This window comes from Trichoplusia ni, chromosome 2 (genome assembly GCF_003590095.1).
Source record: "Trichoplusia ni isolate ovarian cell line Hi5 chromosome 2, tn1, whole genome shotgun sequence".
Taxonomy (NCBI): domain Eukaryota; kingdom Metazoa; phylum Arthropoda; class Insecta; order Lepidoptera; family Noctuidae; genus Trichoplusia; species Trichoplusia ni.
The window spans coordinates 20,973,330-20,994,289 of record NC_039479.1 but is presented as its reverse complement, the minus strand read 5'-3'; the positions used below and the strand labels follow the sequence as shown (position 1 = coordinate 20,994,289).

Genomic DNA, 20,960 nt, shown 5'->3' with positions numbered 1-20,960 from the left:
GATATCTGGTGCATCGTACAAAAATAGTACGGCAGGCAAGGTACGTCGAATAAATCGTTATAACTTCAATATTTCTAATGGCGTGCGATCCAATCTCTGGCGATGGTTTCACTGTCATTCTTGTTCGATACAGCTGCGATGTAATTTGTTTTTTATTCAACGACAACGGAAAATATTATTTTATGTTCAGATATGTGTCTTTTTAGATTCAGTTCTGTAGGATGTTGTTTGTTTTTATGGAAATTGTGTGGTATTGGTTATTTTTAAATCAGTTCATGAAAAGTATCGTCACGTGGAATAGTAGCAGGTTGTGGCAGGTAAGAGATTTTGTTTTAACTACTTTTATCACTGGGTACTTATAGAGGGGCATTTTTTTAGTATTCGTTTATTACGCTATATCTTAATGTCTACCTATTTAAAATACATAGTATTAGGCTTCTTGTACTGGTCTTGGAACTGATTCAGGTAATGGTGTTGATTTCTCTTTTTTCTTGTTGGGTAAAGCGAGACAAACTAAACCGTCAACTGAAATAAAAAGGGAATTGATATGAGACTAGTTAGTTTTAGATACACATACATAACAATACATTAAAATAGGGTAAAATAAATATGAACGTTACTAGAATTGAAAAAGTAAAGAAAGGATTACACAAGATCCTAAAACTATGGAGTTGGATTATAAAAAAAAGAAATAAGAAAACTTTTAGAAACTGAGGTTAATATGTAATTTCTAAAAATGGTAATAAAGTAGGCTAAATTATTATCTATTTAAGTTAACTCACCGACTAGGAGAAATCCAAAAAGATAGAATCCCGCTCCGCAGTTGACTTGTAAGAACCAGCCAATAAGGTTGGATCCGACCACGGCTCCGGTTCGGCCCACCATCATGGACAGACAAATAGCCATGGCCCTAGAAAAATGCTTAAATTACTCTTCTCAGATATTTACCGGTTATTTAGTGGTAGGGAATGTTTCTGTGTTTAATAGTTTTTTTTAAACTACTCATGGACTAACGAATGTGTTAACGTTTTTTTAAATACTCGCGAACTAAAGAATTATTTCCTTGTATCGCGCTTTTTTCATAATCATTTAAGTACATAAGTACATTTAGACTATGAACAAACATTCGTGAATCGCGACTCATTGCGTGGGTGTGGCGTGGTTTCATATACCACTCGGCTATGAGTGCAGTAGTTTCCGTATGCTAGAGAGACACTAAGCTAAGTGGCATTCTAACATTGATAATTCTCTATGTTCCTATCAGTCTCTTCTTGTTAATTACAAATACATCACGGTACATAAGGGTGGATTTTTGAAAATGCTTTACAAAGACCTTTGTGTTATCGTCATCAATAAAGTCTGAAAGCTATACAAATTCCTCCGTTTTAGCAAACAAATATCATTAATATACCTATACTTAGTAGGAAACAGTTCCACTCCAGCTGCATTCACCAATCCAATACAAGCGCCCGACATTTGGAAGATCCCGAACAATATGACCGCAGCCGTCTGGTCGGCAGCCAAATGGGCACCAACACCGCACATCCCGGTCACAACGAGGGTAGCGACTAATAACAACTTTTTCCCCAGAAAGTCGACCAGCGCACCAGCGATGAAGTACATGGAGTAGAACGCCAGGCTGACGTAGATTGATTGCTCGAAGGTGGAAGTGTGGATGGTATCATCGCATATTACCTGCAATGAATTGTGTAATTTGATATAAGAACGCGGTATTATTAAAGAACGATAATACCTGTTAAGTATCCATGAGCGCGGCGCTGTGTGCGTGCGATTGTTTATTACTGAAGCTTTAATTTAAGTGACAGTAGCACACACACGAACGTGGCCTTAGGACACAGCATCATTGTAGGTATATTTACAAGTTTTACCCACATATGTCGCCGTACGCAAGGATGAGATGGTCAATCAATACCAACCGTAGTGTTCGTTATGGCTTCAGCAGCGACTTCTACTTGTGATTCTATGACATCACAGATTTTCATGTTCGTGCTGTCACTGAGGGCTAACGAGTTCAATATCGTTGGGAACCAGATGTAGAAGCCATTAGTACTGAAACATGAACAAAATATACAACCCTTTACTTTGCTTCTTGTAATATAATTGCTCGGTCTAAATACTACCTCAAAAAAAAATTACTGCACTTTTTATTTAAAGTTTCAATTTTCCAGCCAACCTTTTTAGAACAAATTAATAAACTTAGCAAACCGTCCAGTAAAGACGCAATAAGCAGAGAAAATTTAAATACATACGCAGCAAATATTCCGAAATGGACGAAGCAGGTGAGACATATCCACTGGAGCAGCGGCGGCGTGAAGATTGGGAAAGTTTGTTCCTTCATAGAAGCGAACACAGCTCGCACACCTTTGTGCTCATTCAACTTTGTTACTTGGTTTTCAACAATCAGTGACTTTACCTGCAAAACAGACTTTGTAACTCGATTCTTTTAATTTACGTCAGAAATGCGTCCCATGAAAACTATCAGATTTAAAGGCTCGTAATAAAATCAATTCCTATTGGTTAATTTTAGGACAGGGGTATGAAGTAATAAAAACCGATATTCTTTAAAAAAATAGCCCAACACTAATATTTTTGTTTTAGACCTGGTAGTGTCTTTACTGGCAGGATCATTAGAGTTGAAAATGAGCTTGAATTAAATAATAAAAATACAACTTACCGGAAAACTATCCCTTGACTTCCTACTATTTACGGCGTACATAGTTTTGACAACCTCCAGAGCCTCATCATGCTTTCCATTTGCGTAAAGGAATTTAGGACTTTCGAGAGCAAAGGCTAAGAATATGCTCGCCAGAACGTACGGTAATGAACAAACTACGAGACATAATCGCCACGAACGGTACGAAATGTCCAAAAAGTCGAGCGGGTATGAGAAGTCTAGAGGTAGGATTATCCAAGCAACACCTGTGAGAGGAAACAGACGGTTTATTAGTTTGTTGCAGAAAATATTTTGTTTAGTGTAGACGAGACAGATTACTAAGAAGTCACAGAGAAAATCTCAACATAAAACAAAAAAGATTTAGTATAATATCATTTGTTATAACTTTAAAAAGTCATATCACGAAGAATTTAATCGAAAATATTCAAGTAAAACTTACAAGGCAGGAAGACATTGCCCAAACCAATGAATGAAGAACCAAATGTCACCATCTTGTCTCTATGCCGGATGTTGTTACATTCTCCTAAGTAGGTATATACTATTGCTGAAGGACCGGTAGTACTGTGAACAAGGAAAGGGAATAACATTAAAAATTATAAATGCGACAGTATGTTATAAACAACTTGACAGATTTTGATGTAATTTTGTATGGAGAAACCTGACAATTTGGATGATCACTTAGGCTACTTTCATTAGAATTGCGTTAAAGGAGAGTAAGAAGCGGAAGAATTTGCGAGGAACATCTTGGTGTCTTACAATACTTTCTACGTATTTCAATCATATTTTATTTATGATTCTACAAAAGGCTTTAAATATGCGATAGAATTAAATTTGGATACTCTGGAGTCTGTACTTACAATATTCCCGTGATGAACTGTAAAATCGCAAATGAAATAAGGTTTGGAGCGAAACTGGTCAGCAATGTCCCAATAATAGACAAGACCATAGACACCAACATGCTTGGTCGTCTGCCTTTGGTATCTGCTATCCAACCCCAGAAATATGATGAAACTATTATAGCTGAAATTACAGAGTTATTTTCAAATTTTCCTCTTCTCATAATACATGCTAACAAATTATGTTTTGTCACGGGTCCGACTTTCACGTGACCAGTTTTATTTTCAGAGGTTTTTGGAAACATGATTGTTACTGATTTATCGTCATGATTAAGCATTGTTTACATTAATTTACTTTAAAACAATATCTTTAGAAGCACTGGCGTTAACGTTGACATTAAGATTACAATTAAAATCTGAAAACTGTATAGGTAAATAATTTACCTGCAAAAGGAATAGCCGACAGCCAACTTTTTTGAAACATCGTAAGTTCCAGATCACATTGCGCCGCTGGTATGACGAAACCGAGTACCAGACTCAGCGTGATCATGCCCATTAGCATCAGACCAGACATTATCATGTGTACAATGTTGAATATGCCAAAACCTGAAAGTTGAAGAAGCCAGTAAGAAGGCCCTAATGCTATTTACATTTTTTTTTATAATAACTATCGTGAGACTGATTCATTATTAAAAGATGTAACGGCTTATCGGGGGTGCCCGACTAGTTTCGGACCCAACTGGAGTCCTTAAACGTGATCTGACGCGGCGGGATCGCGAGTCGAACTCGCGATCCTATTTACAATTGCCGAGGAAAAAATTGGGAGTCGGATTAGATTTGACAGTATTAGTTTTCTCTTAAGCATTTTGACAACACAATAATTGGAAATTCATTGTTTTAACAATGAGTTGTATAGTTTTGTTTAGTTACGGATTTTGTTAAGGTCTACTTTTAGCAAAAAACGGTAATAAGTTGATATGAATTAATGTGGGTTTTGATAAAAGATGTTCACTTAAAAGGAGGAGAAGACTAACTGTTAAAGATTGATTGTTGAAGAATAAATATTTTTTTAAATTATTACATTAGTAATTAATACTTCATGATTCTAGTAGCAAGTAAAGGTCTTAATTAAAAAGTTGAAATTTCAAAACAAGGAAATTTAATTCGTTTGATAGGAGTTCGTTAGGCAGACAAACGTTTTTTTCAAGTTCAAAAACAATTATTTTAAGGATAGGAAATATAGGATAGTGTTACAAGAACATTAATAAAAAACATAAATACCTGATAGCAACATTGCTTCATCGAGCGTCGCTGTAATTTTCGCATTTTTCCCATCACTGTTGTCACCTGCACATGTTAATGTCGGTTCCATTTTAATCTGAAAACGTTACATATTTAGAAACAGGACAAAATAGAATAAAATGTGCCCACTATGTTTTTAGGAAAAAAGATGATAAGAGAGTCAAATAATAGATAAAATTAGTTAGAGATCAATAGAGAAATGGAAAGCCTTTGTAGTTTGTTATTATTAATACCTACTTGTAGAATTCAAACACTCAAAGAATTTCAATTATTTCTCGTTTTTTTTTAAACTTACGAGTGTTTATGGCTTGTCCAATAATTATAAGTCTTAATTATTATCTGTGGAGTACACGCCAAGTACCGAATGATTATTTTAAATATAGTACACGTAAAATTTATTTTTATTGTGGTCAACTTTCATTTCTTTATATTCAGCCTTGAATATTTAAAAATATACTTTATTTCCTGATGTTGTTGTGTGTACGGAACAAACGGTATCTACATAATATTTAGTATTTTATTCTGTATTTTGCGAAATGTTATTGCAAAGTAGGTTTATCATTTAAAATGTATGTATCGGCTATGAATGAATTAAAGATACGTATTTCATTCGCATAGTAATATATTACGGTCGATTGTAAGCAGTTAGTGTTTTATTTTGTAATAAAAGGTTTTATGTTTGCGTATTTTTCTTTTTGATAATGCTCATTTTAATAGTGCATGAGACCTATTGTATATTTTTTGAGTTATCGTTCTGGCAGCCAAAAGATTATTAATTTAGAAGTAACTAATGCAACAAACATTTAAATCTAAATCATCATTGGTACTCAGTGCTTATCTTCAGATATATTTATATAAAATGCTGTATCAATTAGTTTGCACGGATATTCGATGTATCGCGGGTTCGATCCAAGTATACGACATGCGATCTACAAATTCTTGTCCTAGGTCTGGGTGTTTTAGTACATGTGTCTTGAATCTTTCCCATTGAGTATATTAATTGCCAGCGAGTAAAAAAAACACCACCACTAACGTTTGAGACATTTTTTAATAAGCTGTAACGCCTCGCCGACGTTTATGGTAAAATTGATTTATTATTTACATTAACTAAAACCAATATAAACGTGTTGTGATAACAATATGGTTTCATGCTCTATGTTTAAATACGATGTTACGAAAGGTAATAATTCTAAAGGATATACGTTTCGCAAGTAGTACGTTTTCATCGATGACACCTGTCAAAAACTATTAATGTCACGTCTTTTCGATGGCTTTGCGTAAATTGTACATCCTGTATCTATGGTTGTTACTGAACCGGACCATACGGCTATTTAAAATACAAAATTGCCGATGAATTAATGGAAATTGGATTCAAATGACACTATTAATATTCTTCTAAGCAATTTTAAAACACAATATTTGGAAATTCGGTATGGGTACTAGTGAGACAAGTGGAAAAAGCGTAGAGGCAGTAGTTGCACAGCTGTTCATTATTCCAGGCGAGTAATAATAATCTACATTAGCTATAGATTAATTGTTGTTTAGTATATTATAGAGTTTTAATGTAATCTACTTTGTTTGTCGTATTACTGAATTATTGTATGCCATTAAATAGAGATGGTGACTGGGTGAAGAAAAAAACTTTTTAATCCGTCCGATAGATAATTTAATAAATAAATATTAAAAAATTATTTTTAGCAATATGGGAATGATACAATCTTACAAAGATTTACTGTTTTAAAGTAAGGAAAGGGGGCTTATGACGTAAAATTTTAAACAGGTGTGAGTTCTATTCACAACAAATTGATCAATTTATAATTCCGGGATAAAATAAAAAATGCGTTATCAATATTACGTATATTACTGTAAACGACAGAGATTGTAAAAAAAATCATCATCCCTATTCGTATTGCCTACCCTAGATACATGCAGACACATTATTCCACTCGTGCACTTGTGGAAGCAAGACAGCGCAATACACGTTATAGAGCGGCCTCATTTTCACAACTGCATTCTTTATTCAAATACTGATATAATGCCACTTGAAGCTTTGTATACCTGATGGTATTCATCCTCTTTTGTTGATGACCGACACGTTTTCTGTTTACCTACTTATTAATATTGTGAGTACGATACAAATATTTATTTTAGTGGGTGTTGTAAATGAAGCAGGTTTAACGGTCGGCTTATTGTTTTATTGTAAGTTGACAGTTTAATGTGGTAGGGATAGTGCTGTGATAATTAATAAAGTGATAATAATCGGTTTGTGAATATGCTGACTCTTTTGTTGAATGGTTTATTTTATTTGTAATGTCAAAGCTATTCGAAAGTACTAAACCAATTAAATTTTAATGTGTAAAGTTCGGGTTTTTTTTCATTATTTGTTTTATTTAAATGTAAGTAAATAAGTTTCTTATAAAATATACCTATGCATTTATTCTGGATTTTAATATTTAATTAGAAAAATAAATTGTAGAGCTAAACCTCTGACATCTTCCTTTATAAACTCGTTATTTTTTTTTATTGAACTAAAGGTCAATAGAAAAACTTCTTATCTTAACCTTAAATAATATGTAACATCAACTTTTTACTACTGGACCCTTTATCAGTGATTGGAACCGTACTATTATTTATCAGTCATTTATCTCGACATTCAAATAAAAAGATCACTAGTGTTATAATCATTTCAACTACTTTATTTAACGTGAACTAGTCCTGACAACATTCTGTCGGCATTCTTTATTCAAAACATACTTAAGCTTAACTATAGTAGAATTGTATCAATAAAGTTATATATTGAGCATGCGAAAATTAAGAACAATTAATCGCTACTGAATTAGTATAAACTTTCCTCAATATGTTTTGGATTTTTAAAAAGGGTTATCAATCTTGGTGTAATTTTAACAAAAAATCTGAGTTACAAGGAGAAAAGGCGGCCACTATCAAATTTAAAACTTCATGAAGATTACCAAATCAAATAAACCAAATAAATAGATTTTCTATAATAAGATAGTTTACTTTTTTTAACTACCTATACATAAGAAATATAGTATCCAGTTTGTTATTAACTCACCTTATTTCCCTAGCGGCATAATAAAATAGTGTCAAAATATTACTTATATAATAAAAATACACACATAAAAACCAATCACCTCATCGCTTGCTTGGGCTCAAATTCACATCATGTTACAGCTGCCTCTGATCCCGCACAAGCTCTACGATTTATAATCGTAGATTTCATAATTATCTGAGGAAAACAAAACTAAAAAGTTAATATCAAGAAGTAGTTATTCAACCACAAACATTGACCTTATCTATATAGAACAACAACTTCACAAAATACAAAATAGGTTAATAACCAAAGAGGCTTAAATTAAAAAAAAAGCAATTAAATTCTTTTACCTAACGATCAATGATTGTGGCGTAAATAAACAATTAATAAATTAAATATGTGAAAAGATTTGAATATAGAACCATAAAGCGTACTTACAGATATTCAAGATGGCCGCTTTGTCTTGATCAGTCGGGTACGATGAGAGTCTGGCTAAGAACTGGCTTTTATATATGAGAGCGGGATAATAATGAGATAGCAACTGATGACGTAATGGAAACATATTGTACTGTAAATAAGGTTATCTCTTAACTGACATTGAAATCTTGGCAGTACTTACTAAAAATGATTGTGCAATATTTTACTTAACTTTTTGTATTTCGATTTGAACCATGTATGAGTAAGTTAACTTTCAAATTTCTAATATGTTAAGAAAATTTTGGTAGTTAATAAAAATACTAGGCCTAAAATTACTTTGCAAAAACAATATTTCAAAATTAGTTTGTCTGACTATTCTAGGTTACGTTAACACAAATATTTTACTTCGTGTAACATTTCAACAAGAACATCATTTAAAACAACGTTTATATTAAGCCTAGACACTAGAAAAACCCAATCTACATGACTTATCAAGTAGAACAAGTAGGTATTACCTTCAACGTTGTGCGTTAAACAGTTCAAGGTTATTTATCTAAAACATTACATATCTACTAATACCGTCACACATCACGTGTTGAAGATCAAATCCTTGAAAGTCAAGCTTATTCACATTTATTAAATGACTGGGTACGCAATGTGGCGTGGTGGTGGTTGCGAGACCCCCATTAAAGAAAACACACGGAATGCTCCTCCGCTTTGTAACGTTCGTAGGGAGTCTTTTCGCTCTTAAAGACTAAAGACACGACCAAATAAGTTTGAATAAAACTTTACGTGTTTGTTAAAACCGTTTGAAGCTCGATTGTCAATCCGGTGTAAAATTAGCTATCAATGAAAATATAATCTAGCAGCAAAAGCAGATAGTTTGACGCATCCTCACCATCCCTACTTGTTTATATGCCTCGATGTTTATGCAATAATTTCGAAATTTGGATTTGAGATAAAGACGAGAAAAGTGAAGCTAGTTGCTAATACTAAATTACTGTTCCTTCTTTCTCGCCAGCAAGGCGAGTATCTGTCATAGAATTCATATTGGACAATCAACTTTAACAGCATACGAATTTGTTGGCCTGTGTATTAAAATAAGATACCAAACATACCAAAACATTCACCGTGCCACTTACTAAGTTACGTGTCAGCAGAACACAACATTAAAACACCCCATAAATATAACCGCCATATTGCAAAACGTGAACACGTTCCCAACCTTCTCCAATACACCTTGTATTGAAATTGTTCCTAACTCACACGGAAGGATAACATGCTCATGACAGACTAGATAAAAGCTAGACCACGTGACTAGAACGAAACAAAGCACTAGAGCCACCCTAGGTGTGTTTGATATTCAGCAAGTGCCTCCCCGCCGTATATCGTTGGAATGTTCTCGAAACTTCGTAATCGAATTTAATCGATTCAAGAATCATGATGTTCCCGATTCCCGCAGACGTTTCCATTCTAGGTAGGAAAGTTTTAACCTATTTTAACTTTCCTTTTGAAGGATTTGATTGTGGAATATGGGTTTACTCGATCTAGATTGTAACTCAAGTCACTCAGGTTTATTTTCCCACACTGAAGAAAAAAATAAATGAATTTAATGAGTAGATAAATAAATTTAAACCTAATTAAATTTTTCACCGTTAAATTTTAAATAATACGTGCTCTGAACACACATTCCATTTTCGAAATAAAAAGCATAGCTTTGCTGTTTCATAAATAAATGTTGACGTTGCAAATGTTAGCGAATTTTGAATAAAATTTATATTCGATATTTAAATGCAAAACACATTCTATATTCATCATATTGGTAAAATATGTCATGCTCGTATGAATAAAAAAAGGTAAAATCAGTATGTCATAAATAAAAAAAATATCATTTTTACTAAATTCGAAAATCATTTCCATTTTCTGAATGAGTTTCCGACATGTAAAGTTAACGAGTGAGTAGACGTTTATGTATTTAAAAGTCATATTATGTCTGTACTTTGAAATGGAGTGACTCGAAAGAGGTACTGGAGTTGTGAATGAGAGACGACAAGTATGAAACTGTAAAAAAATGTTGACCAACAACAAAATAAGCAAAGAAATATAATTTTGCAATGACATTAAGAACAAAAGACTCTCAGTCAAGAGACACATCTTCGATATGTGTAGGTATATTTAGATATCCACATATAAGAGCAGAGCTGGACATGAATACAATAGAATATTCTTTATTGTACACCATAGAATGGAGTGAACTACAGTACAAGCCTGATATAATTTAAGTTTCAAACGTATTCTGTAATAGAATTCCAGGCAACGGGCACAAAGATGGTAAACATCTCGGTAGCTAATACGTGCGCTATCGCCTCTTCACAATAATCAAACCTAATTCGGAATTCACGGGCACATCCGAGTGTTGTATGTATTGCAGGAGTCTGTTCGATATTTCGCGTCACGCCCCCAATATGTGTCGCGGGACTAAAGTTCCGTGCCCACTGTCTGCTCTATTTATGTCTCGAACTGTTCCTTTTATAGAACGGTCTGGCTACCGAGAATGGTAGGGTCATGAGCTTTGAACGAGACATTTCTAACTGGTGTATGATAGTTTTAGATAAGGTTTACGAGAAATGAGGTTTAATGTAATTTTTGTGTCATGTCCATTTTTGGGATGAAATGATATGGAGTTATTTTGCGCAAATAACAACCTTGCATACTTATATTTCTAGAAACTACTTAATTTTCTTCATCTTATCATTTAATTTCGTTTTTATTAAACTCACACATCATGTCCCAAGGCTGAACACAGAACCTTCAAAGAAACACTTAATCCCGCTATCGAATCACGAAAATGAACCAGCGTACATAAAGATAGCAATTTAATCTCAAACCTTCCTATTTGAACATACCGACTTACTTTAATAAACACTTCACGAACGTATTCAGCATTCAGTGCGTAGTCGTACGCAAGTCGAGGCAACCTTGATCGAAGATCGCTGGGACACACTACACCTCCCCAACATTGAATATCCGGCGCGCGTTTGGGAGCCTATTACGTGAAACGCGTAAGCTGATAGTCGACAACGCTAGATACGCCAGCCTGTCGAACGACGGAAAACAGTCGTAAATTCCACGTATCTGCTTATAAAAAATATACATCTCAAAGGCATTGAAACGCTATTGAAAACTTGAGGTTTTGAAGATAGGTGCCCCGGGAAATAGTGTCGTGAGCTAGCAATATATGACGAGCTTTAAAGGCGAACGAAATGAAAATTGTTTTTAGGTACTCATTTTTTCGGACATTTTCTCATCAGGATTTTGATGAAAATTTTGATGTTTTTGTTTTTTAGTGATGTGGTTTTTGAGGAATTTCGTTTATGATTTCGAAAGCCAAAAAAGAGGAAACTATTGCTTTTAATAAATTTTGCAATAAAAACGTTTAGTGCCACAAAAAATGTCGTTATTGTGTCATGATGACACTTCACTAAAAACGAATCTTCTCAAAAAGGACAAGCGTATTGGCCTTGAATGTTTCCATACAAGGTCTCCACTTGTACTAACTGACCCGACTAATAACACTTGCGGACACGTGTCAAACACGGACCAAGTGTTATTGGATTTTTACTTTCACCCGGACCTCACACTCGGTTGGAAAGTCTGTGACCACGAAACAGAGGGGCCTTTACGAGATGTAAAGTAGTCCCTTAGGGGATGTTATATTGAATTTTAGAGAATTCTCAAAGAATCGATGTGTAGCATGCGTTACACAAAGTTCATGTTTTGCTAGATGTTTCGATAATATTTAGGGATTTTTTTCACTAACTTGTTCAACTTCCCACTGCTGTTTTCATTCAAGGTTTAAAAATTGATTTAAGTTTTAGGAGTGCCAGATTACGGAATGTCCTTATTTAATAAACAAGCTAAACCTGAGATGATACTTTGAAGTCTTATCTTCCACACTGATGGAAGCATAAGAGCAATACTTCGAAACAAATCAAAGGATCATCATTAGCACTTATCAGTCCACTACTGGAGATAAGCCTCTCAAATGGCACGCTACTAAGCTCAACTTTCATCTCTCGTCCAATCAGTAAAACATAACAAAAAACAATACCAGCTCCTTCCCAGCCTACTTTAAAGAAAACAAAAAGTAGAATACAACCGTCTCACAAATGAAGTTACAATAGCAACTAGCAACTGTTTGGTTCGACAGCACCGGTATCAGCACACGTTCGGGCGAAGCAATAAGTCAATTGCCACAGCATTCCCCTCACGTACCTAATATTGTTTAGGGGATAATACTTTTACCTGCCGAAGGAATTATGTTGTGTCCCCCATCGAATTAACGGCCTTCCGTCTCGGCTTGTGGCCTAATTGGGACAACTTAGGATCACTTACTCGTAAATGGATTGACAGTTCTCTGATATGGTTTATTGATTTGAAAAAGATCAGTGTTTTCTCGGTTCTGAGCCGACTGGCTGTAAAGACATGATAAGAGGTCGTGTAAGTTTCCTAAGTTGTCAAAAGTCTTGGTTTTTACTTGATTGATCGATTTTCTCGTCTGTTCGCCAGTCTGTTAATCCATCCTTCACCAGGCTGTACCTCATAAACCGTGATAGCTGAACAGTTGAAATATTCTTAAATGAAACATGTCTGTCGCTAGGTTTTTTTTAGCCTTATTGGACAAAACTCACGCGAGTCTGACTCGCACTTGATAGTTTTTTGCAATCGGAATCTAAATACGTGCATATTATATGAGTCCTTATTGCAGAATTGAGGTATGTGTTTGGTATAAGTGTTTTGTTACGGGTACCTAGTCCCGAAAATGTACAAACTGCTATACACATAGTAATACGTGTTAAATATACAAATGACATATTCTAGCCCAAAACCGAAATTGTTCCAAAAGCTCGGGCCATCGCAGTCGCCCAACCACAAGATGTTCTGATTTAATTAAACGCCACCTTTAAATGGATCTGCCCTGTATTTGGATAAGCGAACTACCCCCCGAATTAGTATTCCGCGCGCTGTCTCTTGTAACGGCGGTAAACAATACGACACTCGCTTGTTTGTTCACAATAATGTTTAATTTATTGGTACTGTTACGGTTTTAAAACTGGAAGAAGAATTGGTGGAAGGCAATTATTGGGGAACAAATGACGAAAGAATTGGGAACTGGGTAACATTTGTTTTATGGTCACTACTGGATATTAGAACTAGTGCAGGATCAACGGTCGATGTTGATAGATGTCGAGTTGATGCTGTTACATATTTATAGTCTTGTATTTTTTAAAGTATTGGTGGGATTGATATTCAAGTCCAATAATTGTAAAGTGGGTCATGAGATTTTTCGCTTCAGTTGAAATCATTTATTCTATAAGTTGAAGAATTGTTACGCAATACCATGCATCGATACAAAAACGCGGATGACGTAGTTCGGCCGTTTAGGCACACTTAATAAGAGTCTGACACTACCCACTTCTTCTGTCGAGAATCCGGGGTTCTATGATTACTCTCCCACCTTACAAAAAGAAGGATCACCACTCACCACTTTTCCATATCTTTTTTTGAGTATATTAAATCCGACTTTTGATTCAATAAACAAGGAATAAGTAGAAACATATCGTGATATTGGTATATAACCAGTTATTTCCTTACGTATATAGATCCTTGTTAATAATATCCTTTAATTAGCACAACCCGCCGCTCACTGGGGCGGAAACTCGAGAGGCTGTATTCTGTATGTCAACATATTCAGCTTTGATTACGATTTATCGGACCAAATAACTTATCTGGTATTTGGTTCTTTAGTAAGGTTGAGTGATTTCTTCCCCTTTCATTTGTTTTCGCTTACGGATCCATATAAACAACATAAAGTATAGCAAATAACTTTGAATGAGAAAAAACTGAATGATTTTGCAACATAATATCATCGGCAATCGTTTTAGGCATCTGTTTTTCTTTCTTCGAAAACTTTGTTGAAACTATTATATATATTACGACTTATAATTTTTTTTCAAACGAAACAAATGGAATCAACTTTTAACATAAGTGAAAATTACACAAATTCAACGTTAAACGGAATAAAGATCCAAAAAATCATGAATTAGAAAAACAGATTTTCATTCAAATGTTGAACGAGGCTGCAAAAATAATGAACAAAATTCCAGACGACCTATTATATGCTTAAAAATAATAAATACGCCAACAATTCTTATTACAAAAACACAAGACTGTCTACAGAAACCTATCGATCGGGACTACAAGAATAATAAGCATACGAATTACAAACGACCTCAAAACCTAAAAGATCTGGAATCTACAGAACATCTTGGAAACACCCGAGGAGGAGAACATCCGACATTTGTATCACGTATTCAATATTTAGCCGAGATGTATTCGGAGATCAAAGGGCCACGCACGATCGTCTGCATTTCGCGAAATGAACGCGTTTTCATATCAATTCTTATTCATACGTATGAAGTTTGCCTTGTGAAAGTTAATGTGGGGATCGGGACTTGTGGAGTAAGCTAGATTTGATTACAAACTGCCTGGTTCGTTTTTAGGGATGATTTTGTAATTGTATGATGTGATGTAATGATTACAAAGACAAGGAATCACACTAGAACCTAGATATATACTTTATAGAAGTAGGTGTTTAATAAAAAAAATGTAAAGTTTCTCAATGAAAGCGAAAAATTAGAAAAAGGAAGGGAGGAATTACAATTTCATTAAATAATAAAGTATGGTACCCGAAATCTGGTTGATCAAATAAAATAGCATTTCTATAGCCTTTTGAAACGTCATTCTGAGAAAATGTACTAGGAGCACATAAATTCGTGGAGCAACACAATAGACGCAACATGTTCACACAGGAGCATGTAACCAACATTGTTACGCAAACCGTACCTAGTTGAATGTAGTCTGAAATTAATTCGCGTGAACTCTACAACCTCATGAAATCCGTTTATTTGATATGATATATTACTCGTGTTATGTTATTATACATATGTATGTGAGCGTGAGGGTTCAGCGATTACGAGGAAACTAATATTATATATCATTGAGTTATCATGATTCTGTTTTGATTGATATTATGGAGAAGGTTAGATTACAGAAGGTGGTATTGTTTTTGAGTTTCTTTCTTAAAGAGAATTCATACTTAATTGGGCATGGTCTCTAGAAGTGTTAGAATTTATGTTAAGCGCTGTGAGTGACATGGAGGGTCAAAGCACATGCCTTTTCTTAAAAATATATAATTATGTGATTATATTCACGACGTCTTGTGCGTTACGTTTGTACATTAATAGGCAAAAACAGTCTCTTCTTCTTTAATGTATTCTTAATTTGAAAGAATATGTTGACAGTTTACGTTGTCATCACGGTTAGAAATTGTTTTTTTTTAATTTAGAGAAATAAATATTAACTGGCATTTTAAATTAGTCTTTAAAAAAATCCACACTTTTTAATATTTATAACTTTTTACTTTACCAGTTCAAACGATATTCAAGAGTTTTTTACTTCTTAAATCATGTTAGGAATACGTTGGTCCATTATCTTGGTGTCAGTATCAATGTCTGGTTTGATCTACTCGTCTCAAGGGAAATTCATTCTGTCTTCGCGATACTTAACTTTCATACTTTAATGTTCCACGCAATTGTTTTGAGATCAAGTTTGTAAGTTGAATTTCAATTTGTTGTTGTATTTGCATTTTGAGTGGCAATTTCGAACTAGTTTGTTTTACTTTTATTTTTGTATAATTCTCTCGAATAGAATGTTCGGTTAGATATAGCAAAATAAATTTGATCGCGCGGATAGTGGAGTGGTAAAGGACAGCACGACAAATCTACTGCGCACGACGTGTCGCGAGTTTGATCACTGTGTACGGCCAGCCTGCAGCGTTTGTGTGATCCATAAATGCTTGTTCGAAGAGTGAGTGTCCTTGTGTGTAATTTGAATGTTTTTGCAACACAAAAATTAAGCTCTTAAGTGCAGGAGTCGTTTTCATAAAGAGTAAAACGAAGTATAAGAAAAGATAAATTCATTTTTTTGACGCCTAGTTGGAAATCGTGGCGAAAAAAAACGAAATAGTAGTCAAGGCCTCCCCTTCCCCCCATTTTTTCTCTGCCAGACCTCTCTAACGATACCAAAAACCTAAATCCTTTTCACCACGCTTTTATTTCTGCCGAAATTCCTCTACTCCAAAGCCCAGCTCTAGATCTAAAAATAAATCTTATATCTTAAAAGCAAATACTTCACAATATGTAAGTACATATAAAGGTGTACGGTTTCCTTTGTCTGTTTATTCGTTTAGTCTTTCTTTTCGTTTGACAGAGGCTCAGATAATGGCTCTTTAAAAGACCAAAAAGCGGATTAGGTATTACCGCTCCCAAGCCCCTTCTCGCATACACGGATCGCTCTGTACGTCTGTCCGTCTGTGATTTTTTTACTTCCATTTCGTGACAAATGTGGTTTGGGTAGAGGCTTGTTGATTCACGTGTACTTGGTTTTAACCAATGAGTTTAGAATTTTGTTGAATGTGTGCAAATCCTGTTTTGTTCTATTTGTTTCTGTACTGGATGCTAATGAGTAGAATGTAGAGAAGTGTAATATGCCAACCCCGTCCGACGATATTCCATAATTGCATTCCAATTTTTATTTGGAAATCTATCTCTACACAGTAAGAATACGTGATATAGAACAAAATCTCCAACTCGCTTTTATTCTCCACTTGGCTATATAATATTTCCAAAAATAGGCGAGCATCGCCGCAGCACTCGACAATACCATGACATTATGTTTTATGGGTTTTATTTGATATTATCCTTCTGAGCCGGAGGTCGACTCGCTAATGCTGCTTTTCATGTTACTAACGAACTCGACGATTTTATAGACGTCCATGTATGAGGTAATAAAAGGAAACTATCTGCCTCGGGTAGACTCAGCTTGTTTGAGGATTTCAATCTTTTTGTTCGAAACTAATTTCCATGGAGTAAGTTCCCTGTTAAATTTAAAACTGGCGCTTTTGTGTAACGAGCGGTGAATAGGCTGGACTGTCGGCCGCTGATAAGTTCGCTTTGATCGGTTTACGCTGAATTAAATTATGTTTTTGGAATTTGAAGCCGTCGAGCTAATGACGTTGGGAAGAAATTTATGGACCGTGAGCTCAGTAGCGTCTTCATTTCTTTCTTACATATTTTTATGTGTTGCATAATCTCAACAAAAAAGTTGTCGTTAACTCAGATAGAATAGGTACGGAGTTATGTAGCCAGTTGCAGAGGACCTCGCAGACTCGATGAAAATAACTCAGTTCTATTTATACATTTAGTTCTGAAACTGCAAAATGTCAAGCCCCTGACACTCACTTGCGAAGCAATGGAAATTGAAATAGACTTGGATATCTATTGGATAAAAGACATTGTATGTTCATCCAGAGGACAAAATATCAGCTATTTTTAAACATAAGCATCATATTTTTACTTAATTCGATGCTAAAGAAAGGGTGTTGGAATATTCCCAAGACCGCTTACTTAGACAAAAAGCGAGATTTTCTCACTTTTTCGTTGGAAATCGTAGTAAGTTTTCGTATGCATAAATGGACCCTATTCGGGAGTGTTGTAACAATGGGAATTTCTCTTCCGACCGGGGATCCTTTATTTTTCTCGTCTCCCGGCTTTCATTTCACTTGCAAATGTTTCATTCTTTATGAATTTACCGCGACTCTTACGAAGAAAAAGGTTTTCCGGAATCAAACTCGTACAAATATTTGAAGTAAAAAGTTTTATAACTGTTTTTTTGTTGTGCTCCCAATTTCTTATCGGCGGGTTGTTATAGCGTTTTAAAATGTGTGTGTTATTTTTGTTGGATGTTATTTCGGGTTCACAAAGCGAATCCACTTATTCGGCTCAATTACGCAATCGCGTTATTTCATGTGACAGTCAGCATTCGGGTTGAATGAGCTCAAAATGTGAAACAGTTAACATATTTCATCGTGATAAATCTGATTAGTATTTATATGGAGCGAATGAATTTTGCGTGGAAATTGAAATTGGAATAAATTGTTTAATGGTGTAATAAAAGCGCGGGTGATATTTTGTGCAGACAGTAATAGATGTCGGTCGTGTATCCTTTATGTAGGGAGTAGACTGCGAGAGTGTCCATGCTGTGTTCTATTACTGGGTATAATATGTGATGGCATTTGAAATTTTCTCACTTTAAGAATTTAATTATATTTTCTTATTTGGAAGAATATTTCTATAATAGGTGTTATATAACATAAAGTGATTCAAATTTGCGTAGATCAAAAATAATATTGTTTGCATTATTTGTAACTACACACAAGTATTCAACGTCTGATTGGCCTAATCCGTTTATAGTTGAAGCAGATAGGACCAATAAGCATTGGAATGCTATACGATTGTTTTTGTCTAATACTGAAAGTATACCGTCGTTACAGATGCAAATCACATGCCATCGAATCAATTCTTGACATCTTCCAACTAGATAGCAAGGAAAAATGCAATCCATTTTAAACTTGCTCCAAGGATAAGTCTAACCAAATCCCTGAGCACAATTTTATAAATCCATCGGAACGATACTTTAGACGGTCTTCCTATAGCGTTAGCTATCCGGGATGATAGTGTAGACAATGCCTTAGGAAATTAGATTCGCGTCGCAGTCGGGGCACGTGGCCACCGATCGCGCTGGACGGCTAGTTATAGCACCACCACTGACACTACCGACTTGCAACATTATTGTGCTGGTTAAGTGAAAGTGGTGAACTTTGTGTCTAGTATTAAAGCTAAAATGTTCCATAACTCAATTTTTGTATGGTTTTAAAAGCTTATAATTCACCACAGCATTATGTGGTATGAGATACGATTAATAAAGTAATAGTTTTCTTTCTCTAAGGAGCGTTAATCCTTATCGAAAACAATAGCTAAATCTAATAAAACTTGGTAAAGAAATGAAATTTAACTCACATCAGTGCTTACAGTACAGTACGCAGTTACAATACAGTCTGTTATCAGTTCTCTATTCAAATAATTTTAGTAGGACAAGTTAGAAACCCTTTATGTCAGCACCCTCAGAGACTCGCAAGTTTATTGTCTAACGCCCACAGAACGCCCATTTAACATACATCTCATGATAAAATCTGTCCACTTACAAACTTGGTATACGTCACGAAAGCAATTAAAACAACACTCATCAAAGTTATTTGGGCAAGTCCCTAGTTTAACTGTCACTAATACGTTACAAGTTGGCTATTTGCGCGAGGGAGGCGACCTGGAAACTTAAACAAGCTCTTTGTCCCGTCTTTGTCCAGCTGCTAACAGTTCACTTAACTAACAAATCACACGTTCAATTCGTGAACAAAAGAACAATGCTAAGTAACAGTGTTTGCTTCCAATCAGTTTGAAAACGGAACACTTCTGACATTATACGTTCCTGATTTATTGCTGGTAGACTTCCAATGTTCTGTTTCTGCTGCCTGGGGATCGACGAAATAAATGTACCTAGTTTGTCAAGGTACACCATTCCGAGTATTTTATTCAGCCTTTAAATAGCGTGTTTCTATTCCCAAACGTTACATGTACTGTATGGAACAGTGCAGGAATTGTCTCCGAGTAAATAACAATTTAGGTTTGGAGTCAAGTCATGCTTTACGAGTATAATCATTTTCCGTTATAGAATTAAATGCAAAATGATTCTATTATATTAATTTATTTAACTTAATCAATTCATAACATTAAATCACACTAGACAAATACATACTAAAACAAAACAGACTAGTGCCTCAATTTTTTTTTTCCTGGCCTGGCTAGAAAAAAAATATCCCCCAAATTTGGTTGGTTAGCGTTGAGGTCGTCTCGCCACCGCTTCCTAGGTCGCCCACGACGACGCCGTCCATCCGTTGGCTCCCATAGTGTGGTGACTTTGGCCCAACGATCGCTATTTATGCGGCTAACGTTCGGCGGCCCAATCCCATTTTAGCCTGGCAGCCATTTTGCCGACGTCTTTAATCCCAGTTTTGGAATTAAATGTGAATACAAAATTCATTTTCAAAAAAGAGAAAACTTCAAAATCAGCTATTCTCAACAATGACTAAAAATAAAACAAAAAGGATATTTTACAAAAAAAGGAAATTAAAAACTAAAGCCATGAAAAAATATTATCTGTCAATCAATGACATAATATAACCGCTGTATCTTGTGTACTAATGTATCCGTTGTACGCAGAACCCAACAGGTATATACTCCAATATGTTAGGTTATCTAACGTCTACCTCACATAACCTTAGCTGTCTTTCTTACTTGGTCTAATGGAAAGAGTCTTGACGTGTGCTGTCTGGCTTTCTGAAGCTGGCTTTGTTACTAAAATTATTTACCTTTGAGTAAGACTGAGGCACTGACAAGACGTTAAATGTTATTGTATTTGTAAAGGGCCATATTATTTGAATAATATTCTCGAATATTGAAGGATTTTATGTTTTTATTAGGTAAATTTGTGAATGTAGAGATTTCGTTGAGCTGCAGAGGAAGAGGTCATTTAAATCCTTTTTTGTAAGCTTATTTATTAACCCTTTGCAATATTTAGACATAGTCCCAAAGTTACGCTAACACTTTCAAATGCCTTTTATCAAAACTTATACAACATTATC

At 34.9% G+C, this 20,960-nt stretch overlaps 1 protein-coding gene across 2 annotated transcripts; it reads right to left on the bottom strand.

Moving 5' to 3' along the window:
• Positions 1-369: 369 nt before the first annotated feature.
• On the bottom strand, positions 370-8,590 carry LOC113508596 (organic cation/carnitine transporter 7-like). 2 transcript variants are annotated; one of them, XM_026891720.1, is made up of 12 exons: positions 8,324-8,590; positions 7,986-8,080; positions 4,813-4,909; positions 3,976-4,137; positions 3,553-3,715; positions 3,135-3,256; positions 2,696-2,940; positions 2,271-2,434; positions 1,938-2,070; positions 1,412-1,695; positions 783-910; positions 370-525 (listed from the first exon to the last, which is right to left on the bottom strand). In XM_026891720.1, exons 3-12 carry the CDS (start codon positions 4,901-4,903, stop codon positions 431-433), a joined length of 1,587 nt encoding a protein of 528 aa, XP_026747521.1. In that variant the 5' UTR covers positions 4,904-4,909; positions 7,986-8,080; positions 8,324-8,590; the 3' UTR covers positions 370-430. The 2 variants fall into 2 exon arrangements, with proteins under 2 accessions (XP_026747521.1, XP_026747522.1); XM_026891721.1 differs by lacking the exon at positions 7,986-8,080 and having other exon boundaries at positions 8,324-8,355.
• Between the last annotated feature and the right edge of the window lie 12,370 nt (positions 8,591-20,960).